Raw genomic sequence first — 15,539 nt, forward strand, 5'->3', positions numbered from 1 at the left:
CAATATCGTGATACGTATGGTGACCAAAGTATTGTGATACGTATCGTATCTTGAGGTTCTTGCCAATACTCACCCCTACTGGTATTGGTATCAGCCGATACACACAGCACGAGCATTGGAAGGGGAAAATGTTATCGGAGCATCTATGTGGAGCGATGCCGAGGCCGTCCTTGTGCTAACAGTCTGCTCTCTGTGTTGCAGGCCTTAATTGTACTCTGTTGTTAGACAGTGAGTCCTCTCTGCTGCTGACTCCACAGATGAGTGCTGTCGTTGTGTGTCCTGTGTGTGTTTGATGCATTGTGTTGTCGTCTGTGGGGAAAAGTCAACCCTACGAGTGGAGCGCTTTTTGTCCTTTTTGTGTTTGTTTCAAATACAGCTCAGTTCTCTGTATTTGAATGTAGGTCTGCATCTCTGGTGAATGTGGTTCCCCAGTGTCTGTTATTTGATTTCCTATTATTGGGCGACTCCAAATGGATGGGCATTGTTGTCGTACTTGAAGGGCTGGGTACTGAACCCTGACCTCATCCTGCTGGTTCTCCTGAGTACCTTTACTTTGTGTTTGGAAGGGTCATTATGTCACACAAGCTCCCGAATCCATTACTGAGCTTGAACTTCTTAATTCATACTTAAAGCTACGATTTTATAAATTAGAATACACCGATAAACTTAACGAATGTCTCAACTAATGCCGAGCAAATTTTCACACGACAGAGGTCTAGATAGTAGACCACATTAGTCCAGAGACCAGACCAGACTATGTGGAGGAACCAGAGACTGTCTGTGGTCCCCCAGAGGTCTAGATAGTAGCTCACATTAGTCCAGAGACCAGACCAGACTATGTGGAGGAACCAGAGACTGTCTGTTGTATTTTTTTTAACCGGTCGGGACATTTTTGTGACCTGATAATTGTTAATATACTAGTTTTGCATATTATAAGATATTGTGTTATTTTAACCTCAGAGTTTCAGCAGGTTGGTTGAAGTCTCTTTTTAAGAGACGTTTCTATTTAACCCGGTGACTGGGTTTAGATTGTATGACCCATTAAAGAGGTGAGGCCCCTGATTGGTTTGAGCCGGTGGTCAGACATACACAGGTCACCTAATAGAATAATAATATAATAACACGATTCAATCAATTGTGTTGAACAAGAGTCGTAGCTGTTAATTCTGTGTGACGACCCAATGAATAACATCATCAAAGTGTTAACTTGAACCAAGAGAGGAATAATAGAACAACATCTTAAAGGTACAGAGCCCAGCGAGTGTAAAACATGCAAACACATGAATCATGTAAAACAAATACTCACTGATAATAGAATGGAAATGTGTTTTTATTTTATTTTTTTAAACTGGAAAAAGTCATTAAAATAACATTTATTCCACGACATGCAGAGCTTTTATTCACAACACACATTAGACATCTAATTACTCACTACTTGTGTTTTTTTACTGTAACATCCAGTATGCAGATACCCAGCCCTGACTCTAGTAATCAAACGTCTTTTTGTTTGCCCTCGTTGTCTTCGGAGACGAGTCCGGCTCTGATGGTCCGTGGTCTTGTGTCTCCGTAGATGTGGGCTACCCTCTGACCCGGCCGCCGCCGCCGGACGAGAAGCCGTTCAGTGAGGACTTCCTACAGAGTGTGGTGAAGAGCATCCAGAGGAACGACGTCAGCCGGCCGATGACTCAGCTGCTGCAGCTGCTGGGCCAGACGCTCGGCGTCAAGAGGCAACGGTCGGTGTCCCCATCCTCCTCGGATACCAAAGTCTGCTTTTTCTGTTTCCTTTCTGTCACCATGTTGGAAAAAAGCTTCACACGTAAGAGTGAAGGTCCAAAGCAGCCAAGACGGTTAGCGGTTTGTTTTCACCACGCGGGGAAGTTTTCCCCAGAAAGGTGTTCCCCTGAGGATACACCTCAGACATCTGAACGATCTAGTGCGGCGTTCAGGCTCCTCCCACTGCAGACGATCCGATTTAAATCATGTGATCTAAGAGTTTGAGCCTCCACGTGTTTTAGTCTGTTCCACCAAAGAGACGAGTTTAAGTTCAGGATGAATCAACCGGTCTAAATCCAGAGTTCCATGATGGCGGATCCCCAGAGGCTTACATTTACATTGAAGGGATTCATCTTGTTGTATTTGAGTGTCTTTGACTGTGAAAGTAAGAACTCAGACAGTTGAATGAGTGTTGTAAGGAGGTGCAGGTACACGAAGGAGGGCAGTAACCTCGACTCTCTCCTCCACAGGAGTTTGTACCGGGACGTCCTCTTCCTCTCTCTGGTGGCTCTGGGCAAAGACAACATCGACATCGGTGAGTCCACCATTATGTTTTCTGTTAGTTCACATCAGACTTTTTGTTTTACTTTATTTATTTGAGTTGAGCTCAGCAACAAAAGTTAAAATATTGAATTAAAACATCTGTTTGAAACCTGAATTGATGTATTTTGGTCACTAGGGGGCAGAACAAACAAGCTAAAACAACATTGATGTTTCTGGACAGTTTCTTACCAGGCAGCGTTGCTCTCTGTCATCTTCTGTCTTTTTCACTCTTTTCTATATTTCTTTTTTATTGTTCTTCATTATTATTATTAATAATAATCATCTCTGGCACAAGAATTTCATTTAGGATTAATAAAGTAGTATCTTATCTTATCCTGTCAAATGTTATGTTTCCCTTTTATTATCCTTGATTTAGTTGTATTACTATTTCAGTGTGATTATATTGAGAGTGACATAAAGCCGGGGTCAAATTCCTTATGTTTTAATGGCTTGGCAATAAAAGGGATTCTGATTCTGAAAAATATTCCCACTCTTTTTTAAACTCCCAAGACGGCAGGAAATGAAGCCAATGAGAGCCGTGAGAGTGAAACAAACGCAGTAAAAACCAAAAGCACTGAGCTAAAAGACACTAAACCACCCCATAGAGCTGAAATGTCACCTGTTGACCCTTTGCTAAGTCCCGCCCCCTGAACGCTGACTCATCACAGCTCCGACCGGCGTCCGACAACTCTCCGGCTCTGCTCCGTTGACTTCTCCTCATCGTCCCAAAGGCTCACGTTTGTTCTCCTCTTCTCTCAGACGCCTTCGACCGCGAGTACAAGTTGGCGTACGACCGCCTGGCGCCGAGCCTGGTGAAGCTGAGCCATAACTGCGACCGCCCCCCCAGCACGGGGGTCATGGAGTGCCGCAGGACGTTCGGAGAGCCTTACCTGTAGACCTTCACGGCCGACCCGCCTCATCGCTTTAATGACGAGCTCAGGAAACCTGCTGGAAGACTGTGAATGTTTGTCGTTTTGTTTTTTTGGAGATCGTGGAAAAACAAGGTACGGCGGTCGGCGTTACGTAGCCTCGGAAATAAGCCCGTAATCTCAGCTGACGCCGTTAGTCATCCTGTGAGAACTGTACATACACAGCAGTAGAGGATTCTTTTTTAAATGCAACATTTATATTGTATAGTCATACAGCATATGAAGACTAATATTAGCAATATTTTAACTTGAACTCTATTTATACAAAAATAAGCTTTATTTATTGTTAGCGTTTTATCGTTGTTTGTTGTCTCGCGGTTTAAACCGGAGCGATTGTTGTAAGTGACGACTGCGTCTTGTGTGCTTTAAAAAACAAATGTTTAAATTTGAGCTGCAGTGATCAGTAAACTCACAGTAATTCAAGTTTCTGGACTGTTCGTCTGTCAAATTTAAGACATCACAGTGGACTTAACACTTTAAAATGTGGTGTTGAATTAATAATTAAAGTATTAGTGAGTTTTTAAATGTTTAAAGCTTCCTTTAATGTTAGTCCTGTATCTGAAGATAAATGTCCAGAACCGCATACAATCGTGCTCTGCATTTTATTTTAACATAAAGTTTAAAAAGTATATCTTTAGTTTGGTTTTTTTAATGTTTTTTTTTAACTTAACTACGGAAGCCCTCAGAGGAAAGTTAGACAAAAATCTAAAGTTGTTTTCCTCTCCTACTTTTCTTTTCCTTTTTTAAATTTCAGTTTGTTGTTGTAATACACATTGTAGCCACAAGAGGCTGAAGTGCTCCATTTCTAAATGAGACTGAAAGTGTTCAGGCTTTCTTCCAGGTGAGTTTTAATTTCTCCGTGAACTCTAAACATGTTTTGTGTGTTGGTATGTTGTGTAAATTAAAACTCAGCTGGAAGAAATCCTCTTGTGGCCATACTGAGAATTACAACCACAAACATGAGTCTAAAACCCTATATTCACGGGACTAGACTTTTATTATTATCATTATTAATCTCTGTACAGTGTAGCAAGAAAAAGGCGCAAAGAAAACTCAAATCCTTGTATCAAAAATGATCAACTTTCTGTACCAAAAAAACTTTTAGAGCGGGGTTGGAGCCAATCAGAGACGAAGGCCCGCCCCTACTCGGCCTCTGATTGGCTCAGACCGTGGTGATTCAACATTACACTACACATAAACAGACCCCCTGAATGGAGCGCTGGTGGAACCAAGGAACATATTTAGCCACACTTCACTGATGTTTGATTGCATGTGCGCCCTAAATGGTCACTCTGGCTTTCTCAAACACGGTCCGTGTGGAACAATGATTCCTGCCGCCGAGATAGGAATTTAACGACGCTTCGAGGCAGAGTTTTTGCCTCAAGCATTTTTTAGAATCAAGTTACTCGAATAACTCGAGGAATCGTTTCAGCCCTACTCTGGATTGTTTTTTTTTGTTTGTTTTTTTTTACTGTCAAATAATTGTAGATTCACATTTGGAAGTTCTAGAATATTTTGAACACCCTCCACACTGACTTCCAGTCATCTTTGCTTCGTGCACCAGCTTCATCTCGACCGTGTCACATTAAAACACAAAAAAGGGGTTTTCAGATTTCAGTGTCCACAGGAATACTAACGACGTAGTAACATCTGCTGTTTCAGCACATCGAACAGAACTTCTAGATCCCAGAATAATTTCCATTTTTTGAAATGTACTTAAAGGGATAGACATCTGTTTTACACGTGTAATAAAAGTTCGGAAGGCAAATGAGGACTTTAATATTAAAATGCAAAAACAAGGAACACAGATTTGTAAATGTTTAACATTTTATTTGCTATGGAATTCATGTGTTGAAAGATCTTTTGGATAAAGATCTCTTCTGCATTTTGAAAAGCTTTAATTTGAAGAGATTCTGTTGGCTGAATAGACTCTGGATCAAACTGGATTAGAGCTGGATCAGAACTTCTTCTGTCGATGCGCATCTCTGATTGTTTTCAAGTGTTCTTGTTACAAAAAGTGAAGACTGACATGATGGTTGAAGGAGGACCCTCGTGTCTAAACTCATGAGGGTCTCATGAAAATCAACCGTGTGTGTGATTTCTGGAAACCAAAACTGGAAATATCAGCAAGTTGCACTTTGTCCGTAAAAAGTGAAAGGAAGGAAACATTGACGACGATGTCAACAGCTGTAAGAAATTTTAAAAAAGAACTATTCCATTCATCTGTGGATTTTTGTTGTTAAGAACTTGTACAAGTGAATGATTTCACAGAATCTGGGGCCATGTACATTTGACTCACCCTTTGTAGGAATCACATTTTTAACATGAGCAAAAGGTCATTTTTGGATGTGATGAAGGTTCTGTACAGAAACCAGAATGACAGGACTGTCAAACAGAATAAAAATCAATTCACTTACACATTGACTTTTTGTGTTTTTTATGAGTTATGACTGTTGATAAATGCCATGATGTAATTTAAAATATTTCTACAATTTTCAAGTGTTCCCTTTTACTCCTCTTCCTCCAGATTTATTACAAACTGAGCAGCCGAAAGTTTTCTCTCTTGTTCTTCAGCTCCACCTCCTCTAGAAGTCAATATGAAGAGCATTGACCTCGTATTATCGGGGTTCAGCTCATATGATCGGGGGTTTAGCTCAGGAGGTAGAACACGTTGGCTGGTAACCGCAAGATTGCCGGTTCGATCCCCAGCTCCTCCTAGCTGAGTGCCTGGTGTCCCTGAGAAAGAAACCTCACCCTAATTGCTCCTGACGAGCGGTGGTTCAATCCACCGTCGGGGTGTGAATGTCATCCTGTAAAGCACTTTGGATAAGAGCGATATATATATATATATATATATATATATATATATTATATAATATATATATTATATATATATATATATTATAATATAATATAGTCTTCTCCACATGGAGAATCCTAGCTAAGATCCACTATTACTAGCTTTGGGTTAGGGTCTCCTGTATGCATTTTCATGTGTTTCTTTAAATTTCCACTCTGTGAGAACAATTTCTTACAAACTGAGCAGCTGAAAGGTTTCTCTCCTGTATGAGTTATCATGTGTTTCCTTAAACTTCCATTCTGTGCAAACAATTTCTTACAAACTGAGCAGCTGAAAGGTTTTTCTCCTGTATGAGTTCTAATGTGTGCGTTTAAACCTCCCCTGTGTGAGAACAATTTCTTACAAACTGAGCAGCTGAAGGGTTTCTCTCCTGTATGAGTTCTCATGTGTTTTGTTAAACGGTCATGCAGTGAAAAACATTTCTTACAAACTGAGCAACGGAAAGATTTCTCTTCTCTGTGAATTCTCATGTGTGTCCTAAAATGTCCTCTGTGTGTGAAAGATGTCTCACAAACTGAGCAGCGGAAAGTGTTCTCTACTATATGAGTTTTCATGTGTTTCCTTAAATTTCCTCTCTGTGCGAAAGACGTCTCACAAACTGAGCAGCTGAAAGGTTTCTCTCCTGTATGAGTTCTCATGTGTGTACTTAAAATTCCACTCTGTGAAAAACATTTCTTACAAACTGAGCAGCTGAAAGTTTTCTCTCCCGTATGAGTTCTCATGTGTTTCCTTAAAGTTCCATTCAGTGAAAAACATTTCTGACAAACTGGGCAGCTGAAAGGTTTCTCTCCTGTATGAGTTATCATGTGTGTCCTTAAACTTCCATTCAGTGGAAAACATTTCTGACAAACTGGGCAGCTGAAAGGTTTCTCTCCTGCATGCGTTTTCATGTGTGCCCCTAAATGTCCTTTCTCTATGAAAGATTTCTTACAAACTGAGCAGCTGAAAGGTCTCTCTCCTCTATGATTTTTTATGTGTGTCCTTAAACTTCCTCTCTGTGCGAAAGATTTCTTACAAACTGAGCAGCTGAAAGGTTTCTCTCCTGTGTGAATTCTCATGTGTGCTCTTAATCGTCCACTCACTGAAAAACATTTCTGACAAACTGAGCAGCTGAAAGGTCTCTCTCCTGTGTGAGTTCTCATGTGTCTGTTCATATTTCCTCTACGGTCAAATGTTTTCCCACATTTGGAACATCTGAATGGTTTCTCACCAGGACTACATCTAGAATCACGGTCAGAGACTTCATCATTGGTCCAAGCCTTTAAACCTGACTGAGGTTCTCTGGTCTCCTGCCAATCATCACTGTCATCAGTCTCACATGAGTCTTCAGTCATGTGATCAGTCTCAGAAGAGTCTTCAGTCATGTCACCAGTATTTGGTTGTGGTTCCGGTCCTCCACAGTCCTCTTCACCAGCTTCTGTTTTCATGTGTTCAGTTGAGCTGCTGGCTGCAGCTGAAGCCAGCCCTGAGAACTGCGGCTTCTCTTCATCATCTTCATCTTCCTCACTCTTCACAGGGACAAGAGTGACTGGGAACTTGATATCAGCCTCCCCCAGCCCTTGAAGCTGCTCTCCCTCCTGACTGATCCAGACTTCCTCCTGTTCCTCTTTGATGTGTGGGGGCTCTGGGTCCTCCTGGTCCAGACTGGAGCCCCAGTCCTGCTGCTCAAAGGGAACCTCTTCTTTACACGCCATCAGCTGCTGGACGTCTGCAGGAAAACAGTAACAACACACGGAGATATGTAAGTAAAACAGCTGAACAATCACCTGTACATACAATGTGTTTTCGGCCCTCATTCCCTCGTACACTCCCTCTGCAGTTACAAACACAGGGTACTACCCTGGGACCAGGGACCCACAACCCAACCGTTGATCTAGTCTCAAGTAGGATGTTCACTCAGAATGCCAGTATTTACGACCTACTTTACACTCATGGGATGAACAGTGATAGTCCGAGCACTGACCCTCACAACCAGTTGTTACAGCAATAACGACAGCATCCCTTTAAAGACAATACAGTAAACTTTAGCAATATCAAAGATGAATAACAACCACAATCAATGATGCTATATTGAAAACATTACAGCAAAAATGCACCTAGCTATCAACAAAGAAGAAAAATGAGCATTCGAATGGGGTTTTTATTCATCTGTGGAGAAGACTCAATTCATATGCTTTTCAAAGAAAAGAGCTAATCCTACGTTAGAGCTCAAGCTATATGACCAATCCTTAAAGCAAGTTAGTACTATTAGGTACCTGGGAGTGTGGTTGATGTCAAGTTAACATTTAAGGAGCACATTCAGAAGATGGTTGAGAAGTGCAAAAGGATATTATTGTTTTACATTCCTTACTGTTTTTTATCGACGGCCAAAATTATTTTTCACTATTTGGGTGCCCCTAGCACCACGGTCCTAAAACCCCCACCAGTGGTACCATACCCTTCAAATTCATTTTGACAAGAGCAAAGTTCCCAAATATAACCAATAATCCAGTTTAGAATAAATATGATCATTCATCGTGGTGCTAGGGACACCCAAAAAGTGAAAAATAATGGATTTTGGTGACCCACCTCTCACCCAGACAGTAAGGAATGTTAATTCTGCCTGCAAACTATTATGAACTAGCAGACCAATGTTCAGCCTTCTATCACTATTAGAACAGAAGTTATGGGTCTCCAAAAATGCCAACAAATGAAATGCAAAATTCCAATGTGTCAAAAAGGGGTGTGGCATTCAAATGGTTGCCACGGGCAAACCGTTTAAGATATTGACCTGAAACTTCAGATTCCTTTGTTTGGTAACAAGAGGCATATTTTCACCGCTTTTCAGCAAAATCTGAGAGGTGTCATGTACATGGGGGGCTGAGTTGGCACGGAATGACCCTTTATCTAAATTCCACAACAAATGCTCTTAGCATGAACATAATTTCTCACCACATTAATGCTACATCTGGAATAATCGGCTTATTAAGTTCAAGAACAAATCTTTATTTAAAAAAAATTTGGTTCACAAATAACATAATTCTAGTATCCCAACGGAACATTGATGAATTCCTTCTGACTTATGGCTTTTTAACCACCCCAAAAGAGTTTGCAATTGTTATGGATGCCATCCCATCTGGTATTTTAACTCTCTTAAAAAGGACTGGAAAATAGGACCTCAGTTGGTATGTTTCGCTACCACAACGAGGACATGTGAACAATGTACCGACGTCGACGGGCCGATTGCCTCCTTCGTCTCTGGTGTTCGGTGGTCAGAGAGGTATAATACGATACTAATACTATGAACGGACGATTAATGATCGATAAAAGCTGCTCAATAGTCGCGATCGATGTCGGGTGAAGAAGCTACTCAGGTAAGAGGAAGAAAGAGGGAAAGCGTGGGAGCGCACATATATAATAAACTAGAAAACATTTGACAATGGTCATTTGACTTTGAAATATTTAATTAAGTGTAATAATAATCATGCTTTATATTTTGATAAGCAATTTCCATTAAACGGGATCTAGAACCGCAAACGTTATCGAGTGAGTTACGTGAGAGAAGATGAGAAAAAGTAGTATGAGATGTGTATACTTCCATGTGAACAGTCCGAGGGTAACAACATACTCAAACGTCCATTTAGTAGGCAGTATGCAGTACATACAGGCTGAGTATGCAGAAGGCAGTACGTTAGTACGGCATTTCGAACACAGCAGTCAAAAAAAAAAAAAAAAGGAGAGGAGCAGCAGGGCAAGATGGCAGACGAGCCCGCGGAGACGGACAAAGGAAGAGGAAAGAAGACAGCAGGAGGGAAACCTGGCTGCCTGGAACAGCTGTCCTTTATCACCCAGAAGCCCGGAGAACGAACCCGGGTTCCTCCATATACTCACATTGACGGTAGACGCAGGCAGATTACCCAGATCGGGAGCAAGCGTCGAACTTTACAAAGTAAGCGGAAGGAACCAATAGCGACGACTTCCGGTTTCAAAATAAAAGCTAAACAAATTGTATATTAAAAGAAGCAAACAACTTCCGTTTTCAAAATAAAAGCTAAACAAATTGTATATTAAAAGAAGCAAATAACTTCCGGTTTCAAAATAAAAGCTAAACAAATTGTATAAGAAGCAAATATATTTGAATTTTTATTCACATTGAGTACAAACATTTAGTCTATGTCTCTTATAAATTCACAGGAAATTGGCACTTAATTGTGAGGACATTTTTCATTATGTGTGTTGCTGAAAAGATAATTTAACATTTTTTTCAGAAAATTTGTACTATGAATCAGTTTTGTTTGCATGAAAAATTATCCTTAAAACCGCAAACAACATATGTGAAATTCATGGCACAATTCAAATTGGACCAAGCTAATTTCGATCGAGCCATCTTGTTGTATTTGAGTGTCTTTGACTGTGAAAGTAAGAACTCAGACAGTTGAGTGAGTGTTGTAAGGAGGTGCAGGTACATGAAGGAGGGCAGTAACCTCGACTCTCTCCTCCTCAGGAGTTTGTACCGGGACGTCCTCTTTCTCTCTCTGGTGGCTCTGGGCAAAGACAACGACATCGGTGAGTCCACCATTATGTTTTCTGTTAGTTCACATCAGACTTTTTGTTTTACTTTATTTATTTTAGTTGAGGTCAGCGACAAAACTTAAACTATCGAAGTAAAATATTTGTTTGAAACCTGAATTAATGTATTTTGGTCACTAGGGGGCAGAATAAACAAGCTAAAACAACATTGATGTTTCTTACCTGGAGCCGTACCAGAAAGCCATCATTAATGGAGCTCCGATACTACGATTCACCATGGCAACCGGCAGAGCGTTATTAGATATTACTGAGAGTTTATGTAGAAAACGAGCTCATCCTGAGAAAGCAGACCAACGTTACTGCATCAAAGTAGAGATAGTTGGCGTGGCAGACATTTACGGCCCGACTTAATGCGTATAACTGGATGAAACAATCGATTGATATTAACATAAGTCTTAATTTTAAACCATGCAAAGCCACACTGTGGTGTAACGGTTAGCAACGCTGCCCATGGTGCAGGCGACATGGGTTAAACTCCTGGAGTTCACAAAGTAGCACAATCATATAATCATTTTCATATCGGTGTAATCCCACAGGCGCAAAAATACAGTGGCTTCAGCTAAAAAATTAAGCATAAACATATTGAACAAATACATAGACTAAGGCATATGATTTTAATCATATTTCACATATTAAATAGTAAATATAAGCGTCTATTTCAACACAGAAATGTCCTTAAACATTTCAGAAAACTCCCGTTAAATCTTAAGAGCTCTGCAAAGAATCTGGATTATGTCTGCAATATGAAATGTTGAAATTGTCGGAGAATATTGTTTAGATATGTGATCGGTAGGAAAGGTAATCAAAATCCTCTCCCGACGCAAAGCTGCTAGAATTACTTTTATTTCCATATCAATTAGGTTGATGATGAAAGGACGGCATTTTTTTCCAGTTGGTTCAGATTCCAGAAAAAGGCGGAGACATGTAGGAGAAAGTCAGGGTTTGTTGAAGAAAACCTGCCAGTGAGCAGGTTAGGTTCACAGAGTCAGTTACTATGGTAACTATGGTTACTATACTATTGTTACTAAAGGTTAAGTTCACTCTCTTTCTGGAACGGAAAACTCAAGAGTATCCCTCTTCTGAGGGTTAACAAACTCAGAGTTTCAGGAAAACCTGCTTTCTGGAACGGGCCCCAGTACTTTTCCTAACTTTTTAGATTTTTCCTCGTGTTGTCGTTTCAGTATCAATATCAAGGTATGAGTTAAGTCCTGCCCCTCCAATGCAGACTGAAGATCTGAACTAAATGTAAACATGTGCTGCTTATGCTTTTTAATGACTAGGCAGGGTACCGTAATCTAAGGCAGCTTCAGTATCGTGAAAACACTTTAGTTTCCACATCGATTGAAGGATACAAACTCTCCAGCCATGTGAGCACTGGATTGTTTTTTTTTTTACTGTCAAATAATTGTAGATTCACATTTGGAAGTTCTAGAATATTTTGAACACCCTCCACACTGACTTCCAGTCATCTTTGCTTCGTGCATCAGCTTCATCTCGACCGTTTCACATTAAAACACAAAAAAGGGGTTTTCAGATTTCAGTGTCCACAGGAATATTAACGATGTAGTAACATCTGCTGTTTCAGCACATCGATGCGTGCTGAACAGAACTTCTAGATCCCAGGATAATTTCCACATTTAAAATGTACTTAAAGGGATGGACATCTGTTTTACATGTGTAATAAAAGTTCGGAAGGCAAATGAGGACTTTAATTTGAAAATGCAAAAACAAGGAACACAGATTTGTAAACGTTTAACATTTTATTTGCTATTGAATTCATGTGTTGAAAGATTTCTCTTTTGGATAAAAATCTCTTCTGCATTTTGAAAAGCTTAACGTCTGATTTAATTTCCGTTAAAGTCAAACGATGTTTCTCACAGTTTTGAAGAGATTCTTTCGGCTGTTAGGGTGTTAAGTATCTACGTAAACTGTGTATGCAAGGAAACTAAGGATGATATTAAAATATGTATATCAATGTGTATTAATATACAATTTTAATACCTGCTCTCGTAAAAGGGGCAACATCTGTTGGTCAGACAGAACTTTATAGAATTCACTTTAATGACTAATGACCATTTATTAATTAATTAACAATTAATCAATATTTAATAAATCAGTCTCATTTCCTTAGATCGTATGTTCTTGAAATAGGGATCTTTGTATTCTGCACAGAAGAAATATCCACGGACAACGACTTTATGCCATTAGGTTATTTATTGATTAACTAGGGATTAAACAAAAGTGTATAAAACAATAACAGATGTGATAAACAAAACACCAATACAACGTCCGAAATATAACTGGAAATATGATTAATTAACAGTAGGGGTGGGTAAAAATATCGATTCAGCAATGCATCGCAATTCTTTTCCCCGCAATTCAATATCGATTCAGCAATCTTCTGAATCGATTCAAGCCCCTGGCCAGTGGGGGCCGACACCCTCGTGTGATTCGCGCTGTACGGACGGGGGCCGCACTAGACCAAACCATTACAATATGGCGACCGGAGTGAGTACACACCGGCCGTGGAAGCGCCGCGAATAGGGTCGTAGCGGAGCCCGCTTCCTTTCGGCGCCCTTGTTAGCGATAGCGTCGTTCACACCAGACACGGAGCGCCGCGAATAGGCGCGTAGCGGAGCCCGCTTCCTTTCGGCGCCCCTATTAAGCGATAGTGTCGTTCACTCTGGACACGGAGCGCCGCGAATAGGCCGCGGCCGTCCCGCGCCGTGAAGCGATCGTTTTGGCGTCTGCTCTATTTTTTGCGCGTCCCGCGAGCGAACCCGTCAGTTCTGGCAGTAAATCACACAGTAGCTGTGTCCCAATTCAGGATCTGCAGCCACAGCTAAAGAAACACGAGGCAATCTGGCCAATTTTCAAAATAAAAGCAATTTTCAAAATAAAATACCGCGATTGACAAATGCGATCATATTTGTGTATCTCAACTCGCACTGGGAAACAGGAAGAGGAAATACATTTAATAAATGTGAAGAGTAGATAAACAAATATGTGCATTTCAACAGTATATCTGCACTACTACTGTCTACTACCATAGCTTCCGCGGCCGGTGTGAACCCGTTACATGCACTGTAGTTCAGTGTTTAAGCAGTGTCCTGTTTTATCATGCTATGAGTTATACCACGGCTGTTCATAAGACATGAAACTAAATAAATTATTTGAAAAAATGATCTGGTACTCTTACTCTTACTGTATTTCTACTTGATACTGAATCGATATCGAAGCATTTCAATCAATATCGAATCGAATCGATATTGAATCGAATCGTGACCCAGCGAATCGAAATCGAATCGAATCGTGAGATTCTAAACAATACCCAGCCCTACAACTCGGTCATTACTGTTGAATGCGGACTCGGTCTTACTTTGTGACGCTTCATCTCGGCTTACTGAAACTCCGAGCGGTCACTCTTCCGTCGGTGACGTAGACCCGAAGGGATCTTCCTTGCCGTGGCCCGATCTGCGGTAGTTACGTTACGGGCGTCTTCTTTGCTGTAATCCGTCTTAGTTAAACAGCTGTCTTCTCCTTGAGCTCGGCCTTGGGTTACTTACGTATAAGCGCCAGTCAATATGCCAAACCTTGTGGCCTCAGGTTAGCGGTGATCAAAAATTCTTGCGGGTAAAAAGAAAAGCTAAAAATTCAAAAATGAAGAATCAACAAACTATTCTAATAAAAGTAGTAAAAGTTGGGAACTAAGAAAAGGATGAAAAATGAAGAGGGCAAGAGCAAAGGCCGGGTGGCCAGCGCCAGGCGGCACGAGCGGGGAGGCAAGAGCTACGTATGTCTGTAACACGCAGTTTTTATGCTGACCATGGGGCGTGTCCAGGACAGACCCGTTGCAGTCTGAAATCTTTATGATTTAACTGTAAAACAAAATGAAATGCAATCCTATAACTAGTACACAGGGCCGGCGCGTGGCATAGGCCGTATAGGCAAATGCTAAGGGCGCCGTCCATTGGGGGGCGCCACGCCAGTGCCACAAATGGTAAAAAAAATAATTAAAAAAAGCAATAATAATAGAAATAATATTTGTTACAACATTACATTTGTTTACATTTTTATTGCCTTCTGGTTAGCTAACATTTGCCCTGCTGGTAATAGTCACTTTTCCACCCCTTTATATATTATTGTTGTAAGCCTAGTTGTTAAAGTGCACATCATTAATGTTTATTAAGCAATATCACATGAGAGAGAATGCTGTTTTGAATATGAGCAGCAGCATCAAGTGGTCCTCCTGTTGCCTTTTTTATATAGTATTTTTAATTTATTTTATGCAACTTGTTGACACGTTTTATTTTGTGTTTAGTTAGATCCTATACTTAAGGCTATTTATGAATGTTTGTCAAAATGATTGTATTTCATGTATTCAATTTTTTGTATTCATTTATTCATACGTTTTTATCTTGTTAACTATTCTGATTGTGAATTTGCTTTCTTAAACCACTTAAGCCCTAGGCCTCTGGCTCAGGCCTCTGCTCGAAAATGACATACCCATAATGAATAGAGTATATCTCTGCAACTACATGGTCTATATGACTAATCTTGGTATCATAATAAAGGTAACACTTGTGAGATTTCTGAAAAGGTGTTAGCATTAGTATAGATGTTACTGTGTCAGAGTAAATGAAGATGGAACACAGCATAAATGAAAGATTTCATTTCCACCTAACAAAACTGTACACTTTTAGAGTGAATATCCCCTTTTGAATCATGCAGTTGCAGCCCAAAACCTCCAGCAAATAACAACAACAAATCTGAACTTTACCTGTGCAAAGACTGATGCTAATAAAGTAAAGCAGAGCAATGTTAGAGAGGTTTTAGTAGAGACATTTTTCAGGTGGAAATTAGCC

At 40.4% G+C, this 15,539-nt stretch overlaps 1 protein-coding gene across 4 annotated transcripts in view; it reads left to right on the forward strand.

The window, feature by feature from the left end:
• LOC311024972 (C-myc promoter-binding protein-like) overlaps positions 1-6,050 on the forward strand; it is a 60,086-nt gene extending 54,036 nt beyond the window's left edge. The window contains exons 32-35 of one of the 4 annotated variants that reach the window (XM_084027603.1): positions 202-228; positions 1,571-1,733; positions 2,244-2,308; positions 3,076-6,050. In XM_084027603.1, coding sequence (XP_083883729.1) covers positions 202-228; positions 1,571-1,733; positions 2,244-2,308; positions 3,076-3,212 — 392 coding nt within the window. In that variant the 3' untranslated portion in view covers positions 3,213-6,050. The remainder of the gene's footprint in view (positions 1-201; positions 229-1,570; positions 1,734-2,243; positions 2,309-3,075) is intronic. The other 3 variants (XM_084027606.1, XM_084027604.1, XM_084027605.1) reach the window with 3 other exon arrangements.
• The last annotated feature ends 9,489 nt before the right edge of the window (positions 6,051-15,539 follow it).

Source organism: Eutrigla gurnardus (assembly GCF_963514095.1).
Source record: "Eutrigla gurnardus genome assembly, chromosome: 1".
Taxonomy (NCBI): Eukaryota; Metazoa; Chordata; class Actinopteri; order Perciformes; family Triglidae; genus Eutrigla; species Eutrigla gurnardus.